Source organism: Cariama cristata, unplaced genomic scaffold, assembly GCF_000690535.1.
Source record: "Cariama cristata isolate BGI_N322 unplaced genomic scaffold, ASM69053v1 scaffold9264, whole genome shotgun sequence".
NCBI classification, from domain to species: domain Eukaryota; kingdom Metazoa; phylum Chordata; class Aves; order Cariamiformes; family Cariamidae; genus Cariama; species Cariama cristata.
In genome coordinates, this window is record NW_009614630.1 from 11,874 (window position 1) to 36,311 (window position 24,438).

Sequence of the window (24,438 nt, forward strand, 5' to 3'; positions counted from 1 at the left end):
ACAGAATCAGGCAATGATGTAATTTTTTTCTGGAATGTCTCAGAAAGTCTTGGTTTGCTAAGGGACACGCATCCCTGAAACTCCCTGGGGACGTGGGAATTATCAGCATGATCCTTGTTTCCCAAAGTTGCATGGAATTCAGACTCCTCTTGTAGAATTTATCATCCTGTTAGACTGCTGTTTCATCACTTGGATGTCTTGCGGTGTTAGCTGGAGATTATCTTTTTTTCCCAGTGGAATGCTGTGATTTGAACAGTATGTTCCATATTTTAAACATCCTCATAAAAAAACAACACTAAAAATAGCCTGTTCTCATTTTAAAGCACTGCTTAAATAGAAATTCAGTGCTGCCTCTTACTTAAAAGCACCTTAGAATGTTTAAAATGCTTTAGGAGTATGTAGTTGATCATAATACCGAGCATCAAGACGTGAGATGGGAAAGTAAGAATGCATACGGGGCAGAGGCTTGCTGCGGCCCTAAAATCTTATTTTAGCCTTCCTCGGGGGAGTGGTAAACCACGCGGTACTGCTGTCAGCTTGGGAATTATTTTCAGATTCTCCCCACACATATTCTCTGACTATATTTGTGTATTAAAAGAGGTTTCTCTCTTGGTTGCCAATTTATTTCATAGTAGCAGGCGATTGCTGCTGTTACCCCTTGAGACTAGTGAAGGCCTGTTCACGTGGGACTGGGTTTGTCCTCCTTTTCCCAAAATGCTGTAGAGAAGAACTGCAATTTAATGAGGACTTGAGGTGATCCAGCATTGCCAGAGTTAGCAGAAAGGTAGGAGGCAGAAGGAACGGGATAAATGGGCAAAAGATGAAGAGTGAATTGCGGTGTGCTTCACTTTTAGCAATTAAATAGTTTATTAACAAAGAGGGCGTGAAAGCAGGTTGCACAAATGCAGGTGAGGCAAAAATAATGGCAGTTTACAAGCGTGGAAGAAAAATGAGGCAGTGAACAGGCATCTTGGTGGTAGGGAAATCAGAGGTGAGAAGCTCAAGGGGCTGTAGATGGGATGGGGAGATGTTGTTATTTCGTACGTAACAGGTTGGGTGGTGCCGGGCGGCTGCCCCTTGGCGAGCGTGGAGCAGAGCCCGCCTCGGAAGAGGGGCCAGGAGGAAGGACTCAGTTTTTCACTCCTTTTCTGGCATGGCTTTATTTTCTCTCCTCTCCCAAGGCGACGCTGAACTTCCTCCTCCGGGGACGGAGGAGTAGGAGGAGAGTGTGTGGGAAAGGCACCAAGGCGTGAGGGGCGGCTCGCCGTCCGCTGGACGGGCGGGTGAGGCTGGGAGGAGGGTTTCTCGTGTTTGTTATTACTTCTGCATTTTTGACCTTTTTTGTTTTGTTTTGGTCTGGTGTGTTTTTATATCCTCCTTCGATTGTTGGTAAGTGTTTTGGGAAGGAGTGCCTCCTCTTCTGCGCCTCCAAATGGAATGGGGACAGAGCCCAGGGGCTTTTAGTGGTGTGCCACAGTGCTCCTGACACCGAGATGTTTGAAAAGAAAACCAGTTTTGTGGAATGTTTTAAGAAAAATGACTCTGTCGCTGTTACCCCGGCGTTGCATAAACTGTGCACCCGCATAAAAGGAGTGTAGTAGAAGAGGTCACAAAATCAAATCATGAAAATGGTTAGAAGCCTGAAATGGTCTCCCTGAGAAAAGAAGAGGGAAAGTTAAATGGTTTAATGTAAAGAGAGAATATAAGAAGCTTATGAAATAATTTAAGATAAAGATAAACTTGCTTATCATTTTCCTGATATGATGTGGAGAGGAACATGAAAATTCAGTTGCAAGCAGCAAATTTAAAACTGATGGGATTATTTTTGTACGTGGCAGATCTCCCCCCTCTAGCCTCCGAGTTAAAATTCCAGTGGAATTTTTTAGAAGGCTGCCCGTGTAATGGAGAATGAGAGTCTCCAGGGTTATGTCAGACAAAATTATTTTTAGCAATGTTATAAGCCCTCATGCCTCGGGGAAGAAATCAGCCACTGAAGAAGATGACGTGTCCCCACTGGGCAAGCTTTAATAACATTATTCTCTCCATTTCTTACTCTCCTGCAAAGCAGCTAACGATCTGCACCGTCAAGAGTCGGTGGACTAGATTGACTCCCTGTATGATCTAATATGCAAATCCTGTTCTACCATAATTATTGTTTATAAAAGATGTTCTTGGGTCGGAATTCTTTATACCCTGAAGCTGGCCGTTGAGGCTGAGCCTGAAAATAGTGTTTGCTGGTTCATACACCTCTGCTCAGGTTATTCTCGAGCAGTTGACCAAAAAAACTTGCCATGATTTTCTCGCATGAGATTTTTGGATCACCAGGGGTGCGGATCTTTTTTAAAGATATGCAGGAGGCAATAAGGAGAACTCCACGATTGACCGAGGTGCCTGAGAGCACGATAATATTTCGTTTTTACACAGGCAGACCTGTGTACCCTCTGTGTGTTTCTCCAGTCTTCCCACGCAGCTCCTAAGCTGATGCAACATCATATTACACTTAATTAAATCTCCGCCATTGTCACAGTGCGTACCAGGATCTAGCTGACATTTTACCCGTATTCCGTTTCCCTGACTTGTCTCTGAGGGCTTTGCAGGAGAATATTTGTAGAATGACTCCGAGTTCCTCTGTGTGACTGGGCTGTGTTACGGGAGTGGGGTTTTCTGCATCAGGCAAAGGAGAGAAGGCGGCCTGTGGACAAGCAGAAACTCTGACATTTTGCTTTTTAAATGAAACACCCGTGTCCTCTGGTAGCTTGGCATCTCCATGCACTCATCTGTCGTTTCCTTTGTGCCGTTCGTAGCAGTGACTCCAGCAGCAGCTCGAGCGATGAGTCCCCAGCACGGTCAGTTCAGTCGACAGCTGTCCCGGCGCCCGCATCCCAGCTGCTTCCATCTCTGGAGAAAGATGAACCCCGGAAAAGTTTTGGGATCAAGGTTCAAAATCTTCCAGTGCGCTCAACAGGTAAATTCACTTGGGAGAGTGCAATAGGGAAGAAAGGAATAGGAAGCAGGTTAGGGACTGGTTAAATAACCTTTACCGTGTCTTTGACACAGCAGCCACGTCCTGCCTCCAAGGATGGAATTCTCTCTCTGCTTCTGCCTCGCTTCTTGTGTGACGGTGGGAAAATTGCTTAATTGGTGACCATCTGTGAGAAATCCTGCAGGTCCCTAGCTCGAGTCCCTTGTCTTGAGCGCTTACAGCTTCTGGAGCTGGTGCTTTTAAACAGTAACGTGGATTTCCCCGGGGAAAAACCTGAAGCATCTCAGACTTTTCACTTAAAACTTGGACCGTTTATTCTTGCCCTGCTTCAGTTTCTTTTTTAATACAAAAACTTCAGGGATTTCTGTTGCAGTGTTGGGTGTTGCAAAACACCCATGAGCATATATGTAATGGCGTTGAATATTGCATGGTAAATAATGCAAGAAACCACTCACTGAGGAGTGCGTATGATCACTTGCTGTTCCCTGTGCCAAACGCAGGAGAGATCCCACAGAAAAAACCAGCATGGGATCGTTTGTAAAACAGTTGTAACATAATTCATGGATACAAAAGCACTGGCTGAATTAAAATAACAGGTATTAACTTTTTGAGCAGCACACCTCACAATGTTAATATTCTTTCTATAGATTTTATTTCTGTAATATTCCTTGGATTGATGCAGCGGCGAGGTAAATACCTCACCGATCCCAGGCAGATTGTGTGGTCATGAGTCAGATTTTGCAAAATCTGATGAATATGCCTAGTGAAAGTCAGATTTTACAAAATCTGATGAATCTTTCTGAATTGACTGAACTGAATGCTGTATTGCTTTGATCTCCGTTCTAGGTGCCTCATCCCAGCTTTGGAAAACTGCTCTGCGCAGTATCCATGTGAGATTATTAATGAAGTAACACTGTTTATTTCTTCTTCATCTTGAATTGGATCTCTCTTGGAAGTAATAACCATGCGCTGCCAGCTTTAGCGATGTAAAGCCTTGCACGTGTAGTTTCTTGGGTTTGAAAATCAAGACAAAGAGAGAGATCAGCCAGAAGCTTTTGACGTTGGCAAAATTAACATCCAAGTTTAAAAACGCACTTCTGTGAACACCGAGATTCAGATTAAATCTGGTGAAGTCACATTTCAGAAGGAAGATCAGATTTCTTCATGTCTTTTATGGTGGTACTAAGTTTTTGAAAAATCCATTTTTGTAGTATTAATGTTTGTTTGTTTGTTTAGATACAAGCCTTAAAGATGGACTTTTCCATGAATTCAAGAAGTACGGAAAGGTGACATCGGTGCAGATTCATGGGGCTTCTGAGGAACGGTATGGACTGGTGTTCTTCCGACAGCAGGAGGACCAGGAGAAAGCACTAAATGCTTCAAAAGGAAAACTTTTCTTCGGCATGCAGATTGAAGTCACGGCCTGGATAGGACCAGGTAAGGTCCATGCCCTTCTTGCACTGGACACGTAACTGCTCTGGGTGTATTCGCGAGCTGTTGTAGAGAGGCAGCATAGGAGTAGGAAATGTTGAAACTGCCTTTCTGCAGAAACATGTTTTAAAGAAACTGGGAAATACACCAGAGTAAATTCCAGAGCGGGAAGAGTGGACTCTTAGGTCAGACAGGGAGAGAGTTCCAGTCTTAAACCTCAGAGAAGGAAACCTGTCATCCTCTCAAACAGTGGGATCTGCTGGCTGCTAGAAGAAGCAGTCTCATCTTCCACGTCTCAGCGGAGCAGAAGACAGTGGGTGGTGTAAGCATAGCACTGAGTCCTCACAGGCTTTTGTTTTTTCTGCTTTTAATTGGAACAGCTAACGATGGCTGCATTTTTGAGGCTAAGGCAGCATAGCCCGAATGACTGACCAGTGAAAACTGTATCATTGAGCACATGGTTAAGTTTTCTCTTTGTACTTCAGTTGCTTGTTTAAAATTGATTTGTGAAGACAAATTTCTTCCATGTGCTGTTCCCCAAGTACAGTGAAGCCTTACTTGAATTCATGCGTTCAAGCATTAGTACTTGTTAAAAGAGTAAATTTCTAGGGAAGCAGTTGGAGAATGCAACTGCTTTTCACCTGAGGATGCTCAAATTCCTCAGCACTCACCCAGTGGTGTGATGCAGAGACTTCCAGTTGCACGTAAATAACAATTCACAGGTGTAGTACGGTGCATTTTTGTCAAAGACATTGGCTACTCTCGTTCAGATCGTATCTGCTCCTCAGGAAGTAGACTTGAACAAACAAATCAACATGAACCAAAGCCACATGAAAAGTAACCTCCACGCATTACAAATTTCTTGCTCTCTTTTGCTTCTAGAAACAGAAAGCGAGAATGAATTTCGTCCTTTGGATGAAAGGATAGATGAGTTTCACCCGAAAGCAACAAGAACTCTCTTCATCGGGAACCTGGAGAAAACAACCACCTACCATGATCTGCGCAACATCTTTCAGCGCTTTGGTGGAATAGTGGTACGTGAACTCCCTGTACTATATAGGGTGTCATTGCCTGTTCTTTCTGTACAGACCTGTGAAATGCTACGAGCAGTGGTAAATCATAGTGTCGATGACAGATAATTCAGTCTTTATGTAATAATCTGAGTCATTCCTCTTGCTGGAGTATACCTGAAAGCTTTTCTCTGCGTTTAGAGTGAAATCTCAGCGCACATGTATTGAGAGGATAACTTAGCAGTAGAAACAATCCTAGGAGCGTTGACAAGACACATGCCTTCTGCTAGCTCAGAGCGTTTCCAGAAAAGCCTAACTAGGTCGTTGGGATGTAAATACGCCTGGTGTTATTTTTGTGTTGAATCAGTACAACTCTGTGAAGTCTAAGTTTCCTGTTGATTTCTGAAACAAAGGGTTTAGTTGCTGTACGTGGAAGTAGCCGTCGGCTGTCGCAGTCTGTGCCCTGACAATAGGGCAGAAGAGGCACAGAGCAGATGGATTAGTGGTGACACATGTGGGATTTGGGTTTTCAGCTGAGCGGGCATATCCGACTGAGATAGAGTAGCAGTCATCCCCCTCTCCTCTCCCTCTCCTCATGGCCCTTTCTGTCAAGTTGTATCAATGTTACGTTTAAGAGAAATTTTCCAGAAAAGTAAGGTAACTATTCACAGTCAGTTTAATTAATTGAATCTGGGCTTCAGCACTGATTGATAGTTTGTGTACTCACTGGTGGCTGTGGCTGCTTACGAACATGCTGCGCCTTATTCATTCTGCTCTGAAATATTTTTGTAACTGTTGAGGTATCAGTCATACATATTAGGAACCCCATATGTGCTTCCCCCCAAAAAGAAGGGGAGATGTGCTTCCATATATGATGTGGACAAATATAAAACTCACATTTTATGATGTCTAGCAGCTCTTGTGCATCCAGCCTCCGCTGTATCGTTGACATCAACAGTGGTTTATGAATTCACACGGTGTCTGTGGCTTAAACCTTTTTCTAACATTATACCAGCAGAGCTGTCCTGATAAAGATGCTTATCAGTAGTAGTGCACTGTCCTGTAAATTGGCTTTTCTGTGAAATAGTGCTGTCCTGTCAACATTATTAATTGGTCAGAATTCAGCAGCAGTGCTGCCTTGCACAGTTTCCGTGAAAACTTGCAAGCTCAGGTGCAAAAGGGACCAGCTATAACCTTTCCGATGGGTAATGAGCAAAGTAATGATGTTTTATTTGCCTGTCAAAAGGAATTGCTTGCCCGGGGTGAGTGGTCAAGTATAATTTGCCATGGTTGCAATCGTGCTACTTCAGACACTTGGAAATGTAGTCCTCTATTAGTATTCCACTTAAATCATTAGGCCAGGGCTATAGAAGTCTAATAGTTGCGTAAATCTCCCTGTTTACTTCTGTTTTGCCAGATAAAGAGCTCTTGGGTGAGACCATATCAAACTGCTGCCTTGTCCCTAAATTTATTAACCATGAAATTAGTCTGTCCAGGATGTTGGAACGTTTGCGCTTAAATTTGTGTGCTGGCATTGGCATGTAGCTCACAAAGGAAGCTTGTGCTATTTAAACGAATAAAACACTCCACCTTCTATTTTCAGCTCGGAATGAATCATAATATCATGAGTTTGTTCAGAGGCTTTCGGTACATTGCCAGTACTAGTGCTGAGCTTGAATGTTAACCAAACGTCAACTCCAAGCTTGCTGGGTCTTTTAAATCGATTAAAATCGGTCTTTATTAGGCGTTCATAGCCTTCTCATGACTGCACTCACTTTTGAATGGGCCTGTGGTGGCTTGGGATCAAATACCAGCAGCGATAGAAGTTTGAGGGTCTTTTTTGCCTTTGCCGTGTCAGCGCCAGGTTGGTTCAAAAGACGAGTCCAGCGTCACTTTCTGTTTCTAGGAACAGGATGGACCATGTTTATTTGGAAAAGAAACCCTGCTTGCCTCTTGTGAGGATTGGAGCAGATTGTTTTCTCTTGAGCCTTTGCGAGCAAAAATTAATCTTTATTTCTTTGATTCCGAGTTATCTCTTCTTGACCTAATATTAACAAACTAAAGCTACTGTTTGTTGATCAGGTCAGGCTTACTTCTGCGGTGTTGAGTTTTAAATCTGCATTATGAAGAGCTTTCCCTGCATCAGTAAGGATTTGGTTTTGCCATTGAATGAGATACAGCAGAACAGTAAAGTTTTTAACTGTCTACTATTGTTCAAATCCTCTCTCTGAAGAAAATATTAATTAAAGAGTGCTTACTGTGCCATGTGTGTCTCTCAAAAAAGAATTCTACTTGAATCTGATAGACACCATTGAACGTCCTTTTTGGCCTGTTGCTGACTGTCGATTGTTCTGTTTTGTGTTTTTCCCTAGGATATTGACATTAAGAAAGTGAATGGTGTTCCTCAGTATGCAAAAAAATGCAGTACTGTGATATTGCAAGTGTGTGTAAAGCAATTAAGAAGATGGATGGGGAATATCTTGGAAATAACCGTCTCAAGGTAAAGAAATCCTCCTGTGGACCGTATCCTTTTCCTTGTTACTTTCGTTTACAGCATCGTAGGATATTTTGCAGCAGCCTAGTTTGTGGAAATAAGATGTTTTTTAATGTGTGGGTCAGATTAGAGCGTGATGCTTTCAACCACCACCATAATTGGGATTAATCAGCATTTTTGTTGGCTGTCTCAGCAAGGAGCCCCAGGATTGAGTAGACTTGGAGGCTGACATTCCCTGGCCTTGAAGGTCCGCGTCTGGCGAGGCTGGGCTGGGAAGCTGTACGGAGGCTGTCAGTCCCCAGAGCTGTCAACCTGTCACTTTTCAGATGCATTCAAATTGTAGAAAAACCAAATGTTGTCAAACAGTGTATTTGTTTAAGCATGCAGAATTATTTTCATTAATTGCTATTTAATTTTTGTCTTGCTTGCACCTGCGCGAGATGCTAATTTTAGAAAATCTGTACAAATGACTAGCTTTCTTCAAATAACTCTTTAATTAGGCATGCTCTGTTCAGTTAGTGAAACGCTTGTGAATTGTACTGATGGAAGTTTTGCCTTTTTGTGTTCAGCTGGGTTTTGGAAAGAGCATGCCTACAAACTGCGTGTGGTTAGATGGTCTTTCTACAAACGTTACGGATCAGTATTTAACTCGACATTTCTGCCGATACGGGCCTGTGGTAAAGGTAGGTGGGAGACTTTGGCGTGTGGTTTGAAGTTGTGACTGTCTTCCTTTCTTCCCATCCTGTCCTTTCAACCCCAACTGTCCAGGGCTTTATAGCTCAGGTAGAGAAATCCTCTCTGCAGTGTAATTCGGCTGACAGGGCTCTGTAGCTTTGCATCCTGTTGATCTGATACATAGAGCAGTTGCTTCTGGTGTTCTGAAAGAAAAAAAAAAATATATTTTGAGTGAGCCGAGATAATGAGTATTGGAAACCATTTGTTGCTCTTGTGCAGTACAGTCTCTCCCCAACAAAATGTCTTTAGAAGGCTAACATTAGAGGAGGAGCAGTCTAATTATGTAGTTACACTCATGCATGCTAATTACATAATTAGAAATAACTATATTTTTTTTCATCAGACCAAAAAAATGACTTCTTAAAAGCAGTTAGGATAGTCATACTGACAAAAGTAGATGAATGAAAGTCAATGATGGTGCAACATACCCATATCAGACAGTGGGAGTGCATTACCTGCCCCGCTGTGGGTCGGCACTGGTGATTTATGCACGTGCTTGAACTTAAGCACGTGAGTTGTCCTGTGTATTTCTGGTGGACATTGGTGTGCTTAAAGTTAAGCAACATGTGTAAATCTTCGCAGGATCAGGGTCTTGCCTCCTTAAAGGATTTTTGTGGGTTTATGTTGCAGCTTTTGACATTCTTGTAGCTGTTGTTGCTTGAATAATAAGTTTATGTTGCTAAAGGAAGCTAATATTTGGAAATTGGGCATTTAGCAACTGACAAGTGGTACTGCAGACTGTGATAACAAAAACTGTTTCCATTTTGGGATTAAGTGTTCCCTTTACCTTTTTTCCCCCCTAAAGCACATTGGAAATTTTTCAAAAAACTAAAAGTAAACAAAGAGAAACTACTAAGCTAAGTCACCAAAGAAAAAAATTAAAAGTAAAATACAGAAAAACAAAATAAAGGCATAATATACCTCAAGCCACAATATCCACAATTGAAAGCAGTCCCGTGTCCTTTTATTGTCTCTTCATTACAATATGCCTCATCAGAAAAGCCTGGAAATTTACTTTGCTAAAAATTATTTCCTTACTGGTATCCTCATGACTTAGGATTTTGTTGGGACTGACATTAAGTCCTGTGGATGAGGCTCTTATTTGGTTTTTGTTTTGTTTTTTTGTTTTTTACAGGTGGTGTTTGACCGCTTAAAAGGCATGGCCCTGGTTCTCTACAATGAGATTGAATATGCACAAGCAGCTGTAAAAGAGACCAAGGGGAGGAAAATCGGTGGGAATAAAATTAAGGTGTGCAGAATGAACTCCAAAACAAAACCCAAAAAAACCCAGAGACAAATTGTATTTAGGCCTCACCCCTTAAATGCTGGCATTTGCAGACTGCCAGACTAAAGGAATACTTAGCGGGACATATGTGTCCCAGACATCAAAGGCTTAAACTGATTTTTTTATACTCGGCTTATCAAGATGTTAGGGTATCTTGAACTGTTACTTATAAAGCCTTTTCCAGTATTCTGCCGTTTGTTTCACTGAACTTGTCTCTCTAAGCTCCTGAGTGTTGGTGTCCGTGTTACTACCTCATTTACCTGAATCCAAGGCAAACTTTTGTCCATTTTCATGTTGGAAAAGTGAAATCTGAGGATGTGAGTTCCTCCGGGATAACACATTGCTGCATTTCAGCTGCTTCATGCTGATGTCCAGTCTTTTGACCTGGCCGAGGTGATCTGTGGTGGCTTGCACGCTGTAGTCATGGGCTACGGCAACTCGAGCATGCAGTCTGCTCTTGTGGTGGCAGCTCTTTGTAACAGATTAAAAAAAAGAAGTTAAAAGCACTACTTAAAAAAATTAGAGAGAAAGTACTTTTTCCTGGAACAACACTTAAAATTTACAGGGATGTCTTGGATTTGGGTGAATGTGGTAATACCTGTTACGACTGTCCCGTCAGTTCCACTAACTGGGACGTGAGGTGTCAGCCAACCCTCTGATTTATCTTCCTCCTCCTCCTTTCTTCTCTCCTAAAGAGTGGGTAATGATTTCAAGCGTGATCTCTCATGTGGTGTATTATTAACCTAGCAACTTCCCACCCCTCGGGATTAGGAGTTGGACATACTGTAGTTTCTTAGCGTGGTGGTTTAATATAAATAGCCTTTATATGCAATAAAATGAGTGGTCATTTAAAAGTTTCATATCTTGTGTTTGTGGGTCTTGCTACTTAGCGACTTTGGAATAAGCAACACCCTTAATCCGTGTATGTCTGTGCTCCACTGCTGTGGTTATACAGATGTCTAGGCTGATGTAAAAAAAACCCAAAACCAAACAACTAGAATGTTAAAAATACTGCATTATGTGGCATACACTTAGTTAAATCCGTTCTAATCCTTAATTTTTTGCATCAGCTATGCTATTAGCTTCTTAATATTGTCACCCTTGGCGAGAAAACATCAACTCCTCGAATAGCTGGAATAGGGAGCTGCAGTTCAGGAGGCTAGGTTCCTTTCCCGTCCCTGCTCTTGCCTGGCTGTCTAGCCCTGGGCAAACAACATGGAGTCTGAAATAGATTAATGCTGACCTGCTATAGCACTGTGTTGAGATAAAAGGGACTTTGGAACTGTAATTGGAATCGTAGTATTAAAAACGTCAATACCACGATAATAATGTATATTTTTCCTGCTGGTTTACTGAACAGAAGCCTCTGGTGTGGCAGCTACAGCAACATACCCCCGTAAGGAGGTAGTTATATAGCTCCACGCAGCTACATTGAGTTAAGAGAGAAAGGTCTTTATTCCTGGGGATGCTTAGGGCCAGTCCTGAGAAGCGTTTGACATTTTTTTGTTAAATATTGTCATCCCTGTTTTCAGTTCTACTCCCATTTTCAGACAGCAGCAGACAGTGAAATGTTGTCAAAATGGGATGTTTCTCTCACTGAACGTTGATTTACCCTTTATTTTTCAGGTGGACTTTGCAAATCGAGAAAGTCAGTTGGCATTTTATCATTCCATGGAGAAAACGGGTCAAGATATCAGAGACTTCTATGAAATGCTGGCAGAAAGAAGGCATGTGTCAACATCTTTATTACGGTCTTTTACTTTTCCAGCATGGTCTTCAGTGCAATTAAACTTTCTTCAGGCTGTAATTATTAAACAAACACTTGATTTTGTTCCTCTCAACTTTATTCTTTATCCTTCTTTTTAAAGTTTTATTAACAACATTTTAGCATATTTTTAGTGTCTTTTTCCCTTTTTTTTTAAAAAAACCCCACAAATTTAGGTGTCAGAGTTAAACTGTGCAGATTAAAGCAGACAGGGATATCACACAGCTGAAGTGTAGTTGGTTACTGAAATTCATACTTAGGTGGAGGTTTGGGCCGTCTGCATGATCTGTATATTTAGTATCTGGTTACTGTGATGGGTCACCAGGGCACAGTTGTGAGTCATTCATCATTTCTTAGGAATGCAAAGAATAGCTTATCTGTAGTGCCTTCCCGTACCCTCAAGAGAAATGTATATGTTAACGAGCGTAAATATAGTCTGATAAACTACTGCTACTCGCCTGCTGAGCAGAGAGTAAAATCTGGTCTTCCACCTACCCCTTTTTCAACAGTTTAGTGTATTAACGTGATAAAATAATAAAACACAAGTGAGGCTGCTTTTGCCCTTTTTTTTTTTTTTTTTTTTGCTATTTGACATGACAAATGTGTTCTGTGTTGATGTCCTTCTGCAGCATCTGTCATGACGGTGTCTGGCCATTTTGCACATGCTGCAAAGGCTTGTTTTCCTCCTGCGTGGCCACTTACCTCTGCAGACCCTGGCTGAGAGCAGCCTGGCACAGGAACACTCTGCATTTTGTGCTTTTTTTTCCTCCGGTGGCTGAATAAAACATCTGTGGTTTATGACCTTCAGAGGCTGGCTTAATTGTTAGGATTGTTAGGTCATACCTGTGAGCTAGATAAATTAAATGGGGTTTTTTTGCAGCAAAATAGATTGGTCTAACATATATGCAAAATTGCCAGATTTAAAAGTGAGAAGGGTTTGGAAATTGGCAATCAGGATTTGCCATACAACGGAAATAAATATGTGCGTTCTCCAGTTCTTGCCAGATGTGATGTGCCAGCAAGCAGTCAGTAATAATTTCCTCTGAACTACACCAAATTCAGAAAAGAGAAGTGCATTATTGGATGTCTTTTAATGCACGGGATTCAGCTGGGCTAGTCTTCGCCGTGAAACAATTCTGAGTAGAACATGGATTTCTGGAACAACGTGATACTTGCGTACACATTAGTCTTGTTTTTCCTTTTCTGTCATTATGCTCACACAGTCATTACGAGATACTGAGGAATAATGAATCATGGAGTGATTGAGCCAGCTCTGCAGTGAGTCTTGTAATTCTGCATCTTCTAGTCCTCCTCCAAGCTCCTCCTGGCAGTTCACGGTCCCTTGCAATGACGCTAAAAGTCTGCGCTAGCCAGATTCTCTTAGGTTGTAGTTGTTGCCAGTCTAAATAGGACCCAAAGGAAAAAAATACACAAAAACCCAAACAAAAACCATAATTCATTCTTTTAACTTCACAGCTACCTTGCACAACATCCCACTTTGCTTGCAGAATGAGGTTTTTGTCTTTCATCTACTATTTCTTTGTGCTCTTTTTCAATTTTGTACATATCTTAAAAGGTGGAAGCTGTCAGCGTTTAACGTAAAACATAAGCTGTGAAGCCAAATAAACATATGTGAAATAGTGTGTGCAAAACACTCTGTGATGGTGGAGAATTGGAGCACCACCTCTACACCACCCCTTTGCCAAAGAGGCATGTTCAGCGTTACAAATGGCTTATTCTTGCCATTTGGAGGTATTGAGATAATAACGCTCATTGCTTGACTGACTTTGCTGAATGCTTCCCATGAATTCACCTGATCTCATAAGCGACCAGATGTTTTTTTGTTGAGTTGGCCTGTAAATAGGCAGCGTCGGTATGTCACATGCGGCGAAAGAGCTACTTTTGGAATTAAATGGTCACTTACAGGATTTAGGATTTTCAAAGAAATCTTGTTACTACTTTACTGCTTAGTAATGGAGAGGTTCCAGCCTTGAATTTTGTCTTGACTCATGTTTTCAGAGGTGAGTTTCAGGTTTGTGAGATGCAGTGGTCTTCACCATGGCAGACTGTGGGTGGGTGCACAGGTGCTATGAGGTTTTACCTTGATTTAATGCAGTGTTTGAATTTGGCAAAAATGAAGCAGTGAGGCTGATGAAAAGATACTTGGCAGAGCTGCCACAAAATGACCAATTAACTGCATACGGTAATTGATAAGCTAACAAAGCATTCATTCCACCGTGCACTGATTCATTGGTGTTAAATCTCTGTGTGCGGCTGTGTATGGTTGCCTTGATGGATGTACAAAGAAATTGTCCTGAAATGATTCCCCTATGTAGCAAAGAACGTGGTAACGCAGTACGTTGGTTGAGAAGGAAAACTAATGTGTTTATTTGTATATTTAGCAGAGATGAAAGAAGAGGATCTTACGAATATGCCCCTGACCGTACTTACTACGAGACTGTTCGGACTCCGGGGACGTATCCTGAAGATCCTCGGCGAGAATACCCAGCTCGAGGCAGAGAATTTTACGCGGAGTGGGATCCCTACCAAGGAGACTACTATGACCCACGATACTATGATGACCCACGCGAGTACAGGGATTACAGAGGCGATCCATACGAGCAAGACATAAGGGAGTACAGCTACAGGCAACGGGAGAGAGAGAGGGAGAGGGAACGGTTTGAATCCGATCGGGACAGAGACCACGAACGGAGACCGATTGAACGGAGCCAGAGTCCGACGCACTCCAGGCGTCCGCAGAGCCCTGGAGCGTCTCCCTCGCAATCGGAAAGGCTGCAGAGCGATTCAGAGCGGAGGATTTACAGCAGGTCATCGGATCGCAGCGGCAGCTGCAGCTCGCTCTCTCCTCCACGATATGACAAACTCGACAAAGCCCGCGTGGAACGTTACACAAAAAACGAAAAAACAGAGAAAGAGCGTGCTTTCGACCAGGAAAGGGTCGACAAGGAGAAACGCTTGGTGAGAAAGGAAAAGCCGGAAAAACTAGAAAAGGAGAAAACTGATAAGCAAAAACGAAAAGCAAAAATCCATTCGCCCAGCTCTCAGTCTTCCGAAACGGATCAAGAGAATGAGAGAGAGCCCAGCCCTGAAAAACTGAAGGGCAATAGTAAACAAAGTAAGGAGAGAGGTGACAAAGAAGGCACAGCTAAAAACCGCCTGGAACTAATGCCCTGCGTCGTGTTGACCCGAGTAAAAGAAAAGGAAGGGAAAGTTATTGATCAGCCCGCTTTGGAGAAACTGAGAGCAAAGCTTGATAATGACACTATGAAGTCTCCGCTTCTTGAACAAAAAACACAGACATCTCAAGCTGAGCAAGCCAAGTCTGATCAGTCTAAACTGGAACCTGTCAGAACCAAGGTACAAAAAGAGAAAGCCCTTGCCAGTCATGTGGAAGTGGTGGATAAGGAGGGAAAACTGAAACCCAAAAAGCACTTGAAGACAGAGCAAACTTCTGAGGGGGCCAACGCGGTAGATTTAGACAAGCTGGAGGCTCGTAAAAGACGTTTTGCCGATGCAAATCTAAAGCCTGACAGGCAAAAACTGGAAGTAAAAAGAAGCAGCCAAGATGAGGAAGATGCGCGCATGGGTTTGAAAAAGCAGCTTGACGCAACGGCTTCGTCTAGAGAAGCGACGATGTTAAGGGAAGGAGAATTGGAGAGAAAACCCCTGAGGAAGGAGATGCTTAAAAGGGAATCTAAAAAACTCAAACTGGAAAGACTTATTCCTGTTACTAGTCCCAAAGAAATTCAGGAGACTCTTAACGTTGGTGGGATTGGCATGCGTCCCACCCTAGATCTGCAGGCGAGGCTAATGGAGGCAGCTGATGAACCAGTGGAAGTTCAGGACCTCTCTTCTAAAAAACTGAATCCAGTAAAACCCCAGCATAAACAGGTACAGCTACTAGATGACCAAGGAACAGAGAGAGAGGATGCAAGGAAGAATTACTCTGGTCTGCCTGAGGACACACCCGACCATAAACTTGGCCAAGAGAAACCTCAGTCGGCTGATACGGAGGAGAAAATTGGCATTGACATCGACCACACGCAAAGCTACAGGAAGCAAATGGAGCAAAGTCGCAGATTAAAACAGCAGCTGGAAATGGAGATAGCGAAGTCCGAGAAGTTTGGCAGTCCAAAGAAAGATGTGGAAGAATATGAAAGACGGAGCTTGGTCCACGAGGTGGGAAAACCTCCACAAGATGTCACCGATGACTCTCCACCAAGTAAAAGGAAAAAGACTGACCAGTTTGACTTTGAAATTAGCACTAAAAGAGAAAGAAACTACAGGAGTTCTCGTCAGGTGAGTGAGGACTCCGAAAGGACGTCCTGTTCCCCTAGTATCAGACACTTTCCTTTCCACGAAGATGACGACACGCTCGATTCTCCGAGGCTAATGCCATTAAAGGAAACCAAAGAGTCACCTAAAATAGAAGAAAAGGGTCTCTCATACTCCAACATGACTGTGCGGGAGGACTCCCTGAAATTTAATCCTTATGATTCCAGCAGAAGGGAGCAGATGGCAGAAATGGCTAAAATAAAACTATCCGTGCTGAGTTCTGAAGATGACTCGAGTAGGTGGGAAACACAAGTGAAGCAAGAGCCTGGCAGAGTTGATATCAGCTTTCCAAGCAGCATCGTCAAAAGAGACAGCATACGCAAGCGGTCTGTCCGAGACCTGGAGCCCGGGGAGGTGCCTTCAGATTCGGATGAGGACAGTGAAAACAAGCCCCACTCCCCGAAAGCCTCGTCCATGTTAGAGAGCTCCAGGTTGTCTTTTTTATTAAGGGACAGAGAAGAGAAGTTACGTGAGAGAGAAGAAAGACTGTCAAGTTCCTTAGAAAGAAACAAATTTTACTCTTTTGCATTGGACAAGACAATCACACCAGACACGAAGGCCTTGCTTGAAAGAGCGAAATCTCTCTCTTCATCCAGAGAAGAAAACTGGTCCTTTCTAGACTGGGATTCAAGATTTGCTAGTTTTAGAAACAATAAAGACAAAGAGAAGGTTGACTCGGCTCCAAGACCTATTCCATCTTGGTATATGAAAAAGAAAAAAATCAGGACGGATTCAGAAGGTGGAAAACTGGATGATAAGAAAGAAGATCATAAAGAGGAGGAACAAGAGAGACAGGAACTGTTCGCTTCTCGGTTTTTGCATAGTTCAATCTTTGAACAGGACTCCAAGCGCCTGCAGCATTTAGAGAGAAAAGACGATGATCTCGACTTCATTTCTGGTAGATTGTATGGGAGACAGTCTTCCTCTGATGGGACTAACAGCGTGGCTGATTTGGTGCAAGAACCGGTGGTTCTCTTCCACAGTAGATTTATTGAACTGACGCGAATGCAGCAGAAAGAAAAGGAGAAAGATCAGAAACCGAAAGAAGTGGAAAAACAGGAAGATAAAGAAAACCGACCGAAAACACCAGAAACGGTTCCTGATAGTAAAGAACCGGAACACAAAACTTCCTCAGTTGTCGGTCCCTCTTCGGTCGCTGTCCTGCCACAGGAGCCGGCAGCGGTCCCTTCCGAGAAGGTAGCAAATGAAAAGGTGGTGGTGGAAACAGCTTCTGTAAAAGAAGAAAAACCATCTGAACCTGCTTCTGCAGCAGAGGAACAAAAACCTTTTCCTGAACTGGCTGCCCCTGTCAAAATTGAACCACCCGAACAAACTGAACCCCCGCCAGTCATCGAAGGTAGTAAAGAAGTTGTTGCTACAACCCTGTCACCGGAGGAAGACACTGCAGCAACTGAGCATCCTTCGTACTTGGATACCAAGCCTCCTACTCCCGGATCTTCCTATTCCCAAGTAGACACCAGTGTAGATCCAGAACCTGAAGGTGCCCAGTCGATTCCACCTCTACCCAAGCTAGTTCAGAAGTCCGATGAGGCTGCTGAGCCTAAAGAAGAAAATCCTCTGCCTTCTGGGAACGCTGATGCTAGTGTGAGTCAAAAGATAGAGGTGGCTGCCGAGGTCCTGCCACCTGTTTCTGACAATGATATGGAAGTCGAACCTCCAGTTGTTGTAAAAGATAAAAAGTCCTACAAGAGTAAACGCTCCAAGATGCCCGTGCAGTCAGCTGCAGCTAACGTCACAGAAAAGCCTGTCACAAGGAAGAGCGAAAGAATTGACCGTGAAAAACTCAAAAGGTCAAGCTCTCCTCGTGGGGAGGCGCAGAAGCTTTCCGAATTGAAAGTAGAGGCGGAGAAGGTTTCAAGGAACGCTGCTAAATCCCCTAGTTCTGCTGCAGAGCCGGAAAATGTGGAGCCAAGCTTGCCAATAGGCCGGACTAGGCGCAGAAACGTAAGGTCAGTCTATGCTACCACAGGGGACAATGAAGGCCCGTCTCCAGTGAAGGACTCCATGGAGGTCACTAGATCCACCAGGAAGAGAGGGGAAAAGGAACCACAGGAAACAGTGACAACTGTTCCTACGACCCCGAGGAGGGGAAGGCCTCCGAAAACCCGCCGTAAGCCAGAGGAGGACATCTCTCCAATAAAGACAGAACCGGTACAGCAAGAGGCAGAGGAGGCTGAAACTAAAGATGCTGTGGAAGCTCCTAAGCCTGCAGAAGGTTGGAGGTCTCCTAGATCCCAGAAGCTAACACACGGTCACTCGTCAGTTGCCACTGGCCAACAGGGGAAGAAAGGGAAGAACGAACCGAAAGCTGATACCTCGGCTGAATCTGAAGATGCTGCTGAAAGAAGTGGTCAGGAATCGAGTGTTGTTGACAACAGCAATAAAGCAAAATCGACTGAGAAAGAGGTGGCAGTGAGCGAGCAGAAACGTGATAGGAAAGAACTGGATGCGGAGAAAAACCAGATAGAAATCCCCACGGTTGAGATCATTGAGAAGAAACCGGTGCCAGAAAAGGTTACGAAATCCAAAAGGGGAAGATATAAAAATACCAAAACCGTTGTAGATAAAGCATCCGTGTGTCTCAAAAATGTAGAAATACGCCTCAACGTGGATGAAGTCAAGGGTGCCTTGCGGCCGACTGAGGAGGAGGCAGAGCCGGTGGCGGTGTCGCCGGCCAAAATGAAGAGCCCCCAGAAAGAGGACATCTTGCCACCCCATTTTGGTAAGAATGAGGTAGAAGATTCGTTCCCAGAAACGGAAAAAGAGGTGATGCGGGAACCAAAGCAGTCCCCCGAAGCTGCCCAGTTAGCAAAACAGATTGAACTGGAGCAGGCTGTGGAGAACATTGCAAAACTCACCGAAACTCCTCCGTCGATTGCTGCCTACAAAGAACCAACAGCAGATGTGCCTGAAGTTCGTCAGGAGGAGGAGGGAGATAAACCCGCCCATCAGGCTAGTGAAACGGAGCTGGCAGCGGCCATCGGCTCCATCATCAATGATATTTCTGGGGAGACAGAAAGCTTTCCTGCACCCCCGACGTATCCCACTGAGTCGGAAACTGAAATCCCCGCAGAGCCCTTGGTGTTACCGTCACCTCGGGAGGAGATGGAGCCTGAGACAGATCAGGCAGTGAATAATATCCTAGAAACGGAGGCTGCTGTCGAGCCTGCGGTGCAGCCGGTTCCCAGCTCTGCCCCATCGGTGGTAGAGACGGAGAGCAAGGAGGCTGAAGTCAGCTTCAGCGAATCTTCCAACTCTGCGCAGGAGGCCGAGAGCTTGCAGGAGGCTGAAGTTGCTCGAAAGGAAAAAGGCCGTCAGAAAACCACACGGCAGAGACGCAAAAGGAGCACAGGCAGAAAGGGCGACGCTGCTGAAGTCAATGCCTTTGAGCCGGAGAGGATGCAGAGCAAGTCACCCCCTGCCAACGAAGTAAAGACAAAACCCGAAGAAGCCTTGAAGGAGGAAAAGCAAACTAAAACTGTGGCTCAGGCGTCCGTGGAGCCAAGTGTTCCTGACGTGAGCAAGGCTGCAGCTGCTGACATCGTGGCTGTGCATGAAGCTGTCGCTGAGAGCAGCGTGTCTCCGAAAGCGCCTGCTACTGGCCGCCCCGCCGGTTCCCCTTGATGAGGGGAGTCAGAGCGGGTTCAAGATACGGTCGCCCATGGAGAACGCACCCATCACACCGCCGAGCGCCCCAAGTGCAGCCCTTCCTGCCGTCCCTTCGGCAGCGGCCAAGCTGCCCACCCCGGTCCCCGCCGCCATCGTCCCTCTTCACTCCAGCGCTGCCAAGGTGCCGGAGGCACGAGGAACCCCGTGCCCGTTCCACACCCCCACCGGCTCTCCCACCAGACACAAAGGCGTCGGATATCGATACAAACTCCAGCACTTTGAGGAAGATACTCATGGAGCCCAAGTACGTGTCGGCGACGAGCATAACCTCCACGCATGTGACGACGACGCATGCCGAGCCGGTGAGCGCGCCTTGTTTGGAGGAGGCACCCCTCCACCCCGCGGTGGAGGCCGTAAAACCGGTTTCGGAGGAGAAGCCGGCAGTTCCCGTCACCAACGCGTTGGACCCACCGGTGGCCGAGGCACCGGTGTTCAGCGAGAAGGAAAAGATAAGTACTGTCATCGCTCCCAAAGCCACTTCTGTTATAAGCAGGATGCCCCACAGCGTGGATCTGGAGGAGGCTCCGAGGATCACCTTGGTGAAGCAAGCTCCCCAAACCCAGACGTGTCTTGTCAGTGCCCCCTCGCCGAAATTCAAGCAGAGGTCAAGCACAAACGATAACAGCAGGTTTCATCCGGGATCGATGTCTATTATCGAGGAGAGGCCTGTAGAGGCTGGGTCCAGTCCGGGGCTGCGGGTGAACACCTCGGAAGGCGTAGTGCTTCTGAGTTACTCGGGGCAGAAGACGGAAGGCCCTCAGCGAATTAGTGCCAAGATCAGCCAGATCCCCCCAGCCAGTGCTGTCGACATAGAATTTCAGCAGTCCGTATCCAAGTCTCAGATTAAACAGGAACCTATCACGCCATCTCAGCCGACACCGAAAGGCTCCCAGACCTCGGTGGGCTATGGGACTGTTTCCACTCATTCTTCTCTGGTACTGGGAACACAACCTTATAATACATCGCCTGTCATCTCCTCCGTTAAACAAGAGCGTGCTGCGCTGGAGAAGTCCGACTCGTCTCACCTCTCTGTCCAGACTCCAGCGTCTCAACCCGGCAAAGTCCTCACACAGACTGTAAACACTCCACCCGTACTCGTCCACAACCAGATGGTTGTGAACAAAAAACTGTCCGATCCGGCTGCTTTGAAAGTGGAGACCAAGACTCTGCAGCCCTCCAACTTGAGTCCTGGAGTCAGTCCTCACCACCCTTCCCTCTCTGGGAAAATACATTCAGAAGCAAACCACGTCAGCTCGGGACCCAGCACCCCAACTGACCGGGCTATTTCCCACTTGGGGGTCACCAAGCAGGAGCCCCACTCGCCGCGTACCAGCGGGCATTCGCCGTCGCCGTTCCCCCGGGCTTGTCATCCCGGCAGCACCTCGTCTCCGGCTTTATCGAGCAGCACCCCGGTCATGCTGGCGCCGGGAATTCCCGTTCCTCAGTACATATCCAGCATGCATCCCGAGCAATCTGTTATCATGCCCCCTCACAGCGTAACACAGACTGTGTCCCTGGGCCATCTGTCCCAAGGCGAGGTGAGGATGAACACCCCTCCTCTCTCCGGCATTCCGTACGGCATCCGCCCGGAAGCGCTCCACTCCCCCAGAGCTGCTCTGCAACCCCAGATAGAGATCAAACCTCAGCGATCCAGCACGCCCCAGCCAGCCCCGATACGAGACATAGTCATGCCTCCTCTGTCTTCTCAGCATCCCCCCGAGGAGGAGATGCACTACCACCACACCACGGTGTGCCGAGGACCAGCACCCGTTCAGTCCGATGTGCTGGTGATGCAGCCGGATTACCGCATGCACCCCACAAGCATCAGGCTCGACCAGTACAACGTTCCCCGGGACGTGAGGATGATCATGCACCCGCACATGGCCGCCGTGGGCGAGCACCACTCGGAAACGAGACAATCCCGAACGCCTGAAGGGGCCGTGAAAACTCCCCCTGTCAGTAAGACCCCACAGCCTGGAAAAGAGACGCCAAAATCCTCCGAAGGCAAGATGGCACACTCTCCTCACAGCGAGCCCCGGCTCCTCAGCGTCCCCTCGAGCAGCCAGCTGCCTGGACTGCCTTTGACGCAGCCGGTGGTGGTACCGCACGGGGTACAGATCATGCACCCCACGGGGAGCTCCTTTCACGATTATCGGTCGGTGTATGGCGACATGAGGAATTACCATACGGCGGCACAGCTCGGGCATCCTCAGTTCCCGGGTGCCTCGCCGATCGGGCTGCCTTCCCGGAGCATGACCCCATCTCAGGTGAGAAATAAAATCCTTTCTTCTCCTTCTACCTGAAATCTGGAGCCCTTCAAGCTAATTGCAGCCCTGGCGTGGCTCTGCATGGCCACAGGAGCCGAATTTAGCTCTCTGTGGTTAGTCTCCAAGCCCTACTTAAGTTCATAGCACAAGAGTAGCTAGTTTTGTTTGGGAAATGGGGTTTGAATGCTGCTCAGCATTAGAAGAAGCTAAATTAACCCATTGCTTAACTGCTCTAGGACTCAAACCAGAAGGTGCGAAGCTGCCTACAGGTTTCTAGCTGTAGGGGTGTCACGGGGGAGTATTGTCAGCATCGAGGTAGTGCGTAGGTCAGACATCCTCAGACGGACGGCGTGGCTAAGGATGGGCTCGGGACAAGATTCAGGGGATGTGGTTTTGGCTCTGAGGTGTGAGGGGCTGGTGGGGTGGCCTTGGAAGGGGCAGACTGTGCCAGGCACGACCACAGCAGGGCTGGTGCTGTAGCGTGGAGACACAGATTGCTCTGCCAGCAATCTGATGGTGTCCTGGAAGCCTTACCATTGAATTAACGAGTTCTGATACACCCACAGCCTAAAATCTTTTCCTTTTTCCCCCGCTGCTTTCTTCCCAGGGTCTCCCGGAGGGCGAACACTCGCACCCCAGCCAGCCAGTACGCAGCAAGACTCCTCAGATCCCCCAGGATCCCAAGGGCCCGCCGGCAGCAGGACCCGAACAGAGTCACCACCCCACTGTAAATAGGCATGCGGCACAGATAGACCCTCACGTACACCTTCAGAGGGCACAAGCGGACACGGGCCAGACCTCCTACCCTTCGCCTGTTGCCATTTCAATGAAACAGGAGCTTCCATCACCGCACCAACCTCAGGCGGTTCCCAAGCAATCCATGTTTATCCCCACAACGTCGGGTCCCGGGGCTCCGCCGGGGCTACCCCTCAATCGCCCTGAGCCCCAGTCCGCTCTCAAACAAGAGCCGTCTCCTCACCCCGTTTCGCAGAGACCTGTGGATATGGTTCAGCTTCTGACGGTAAGTGTCATTCCGTCGTCGTCTTCTCGCTGAGCAGCCTCGTGCTCCTCGTCCGCGGAGAAGCAATCGGGTTCTGCATTGCTCATCTCAGCTGTAGCACCAAAATCTGACCTCTCTTGCATCAAATGGTTTGGATGCGGAGAAGGCGATCAATTGTCTGTTTTCTGGGCTGTTCCTGGTGAATTTTAGCCGTGGTCACGTTTACGTGGCGTTTACTAGAGCCTCGCATTAAGGCACTGCTAACACGGAGCAGCCCCTCTCTCCCTCGTTCTTGTTTCAAACAGCCGGCAGGCGCAGGCAGGCAGTGCTGCGTCATTTTTACAGTCAGCTGTTTCTTGGAGAGGTTTTCTTCACTGGCAGGAAAGAGGGATGGTGTATGTAATTTAAAAAAAAAAGAAAAGAACCTTTCTCCCAAAGCCTAGAGACTGAGGAAGAGGAGAGAGAGAGTGAGGAACAGGCACCGACAAGGAACGGAGAGTTGCCTTTGGTGTCACGTATTTCCCGTTTAACCTTGAGCAGTTGTCCTGCTGCTTCTCAGTTCTCCCATTTGTAAAAGAGAAAACAGCGTTTGGTAACAGCCCTGCTCTGCCTCGTGCTGCGTAGGAGGCTGAAAGATTGGGAAGTGCTCTGATGTTACGATGAAGGGAACCACCCGGGCAACTTAGCCAGCTGGAAGAAAAAGGACTGAATTACTGATTTAGCAAGACCTAACCCAAGCCTGGACTGGTGCGGACGAGGGGTGATGGGATGTTACGTCTGTACTGAGTCCTTAAAGCAAAGCGGTGGTGTCTTAACTGCCTGTGAAAGTCTCGGAGCCAAATGAGCAGCTCAGATGGGATTTAAGATCCCCCCTCTCCTTCATTTGCGTTTAATGTTTCTTCTCCTTCCCTTTCTAGAAATACCCGATTGTCTGGCAGGGCCTTTTGGCTCTTAAAAACGACACGGCCGCTGTTCAGCTCCACTTTGTCTCCGGTAACAACGTCTTGGCGCACCGGTCCCTGCCGGCACCGGAGGGAGGGCCGCCGCTGAGAATCGCTCAGCGCATGCGACTGGAGGCTTCGCAGCTGGAAGGTGTCGCGCGCAGAATGATGGTGAGGGCTGGGGATGGGGCAAGGGTGTGTGTTTGGGAAGAGCTGGTACCTGCCTGCTGAAAGCTGGGCTGTTCTTACCAGCTGGGTAACAAAAACCCACCGCGGCTCCCAGAAACTTTGGCTCTTGTTGCTCGTGTTGCCTTATTTTGGGATTCTGGTAATAGCTGTGTGATTCCTGCATCCCAGAGAGCGTGTAATACGGATTGCAAGTCGTGAGCGATGGGCATTGCTCTGTATTCATAGAAGAGGGAATGGCGGAGTTGGGAAACCTTTGAAGCGTGCCGTCTCTAAGCCCTGGAACAAATTCCTG

The 24,438-nt window shown here is 46.4% G+C and overlaps 1 protein-coding gene across 1 annotated transcript in view; it reads left to right on the forward strand.

The window, feature by feature from the left end:
- The first annotated feature begins 2,808 nt into the window (after nt 1–2,808).
- The window catches only part of LOC104161160 (msx2-interacting protein-like), a 22,980-nt gene continuing 1,350 nt past the window's right edge, over nt 2,809–24,438 (forward strand). Inside the window, 13 exon segments of the mRNA XM_009699491.1 lie at nt 2,809–2,965; nt 4,220–4,420; nt 5,297–5,448; nt 7,797–7,838; nt 7,841–7,924; nt 8,488–8,601; nt 9,789–9,902; nt 11,565–11,665; nt 14,106–19,676; nt 19,678–19,875; nt 19,877–22,016; nt 22,624–23,037; nt 23,934–24,128. Coding sequence (XP_009697793.1) covers nt 4,387–4,420; nt 5,297–5,448; nt 7,797–7,838; nt 7,841–7,924; nt 8,488–8,601; nt 9,789–9,902; nt 11,565–11,665; nt 14,106–19,676; nt 19,678–19,875; nt 19,877–22,016; nt 22,624–23,037; nt 23,934–24,128 — 9,159 coding nt within the window. The 5' untranslated portion in view covers nt 2,809–2,965; nt 4,220–4,386.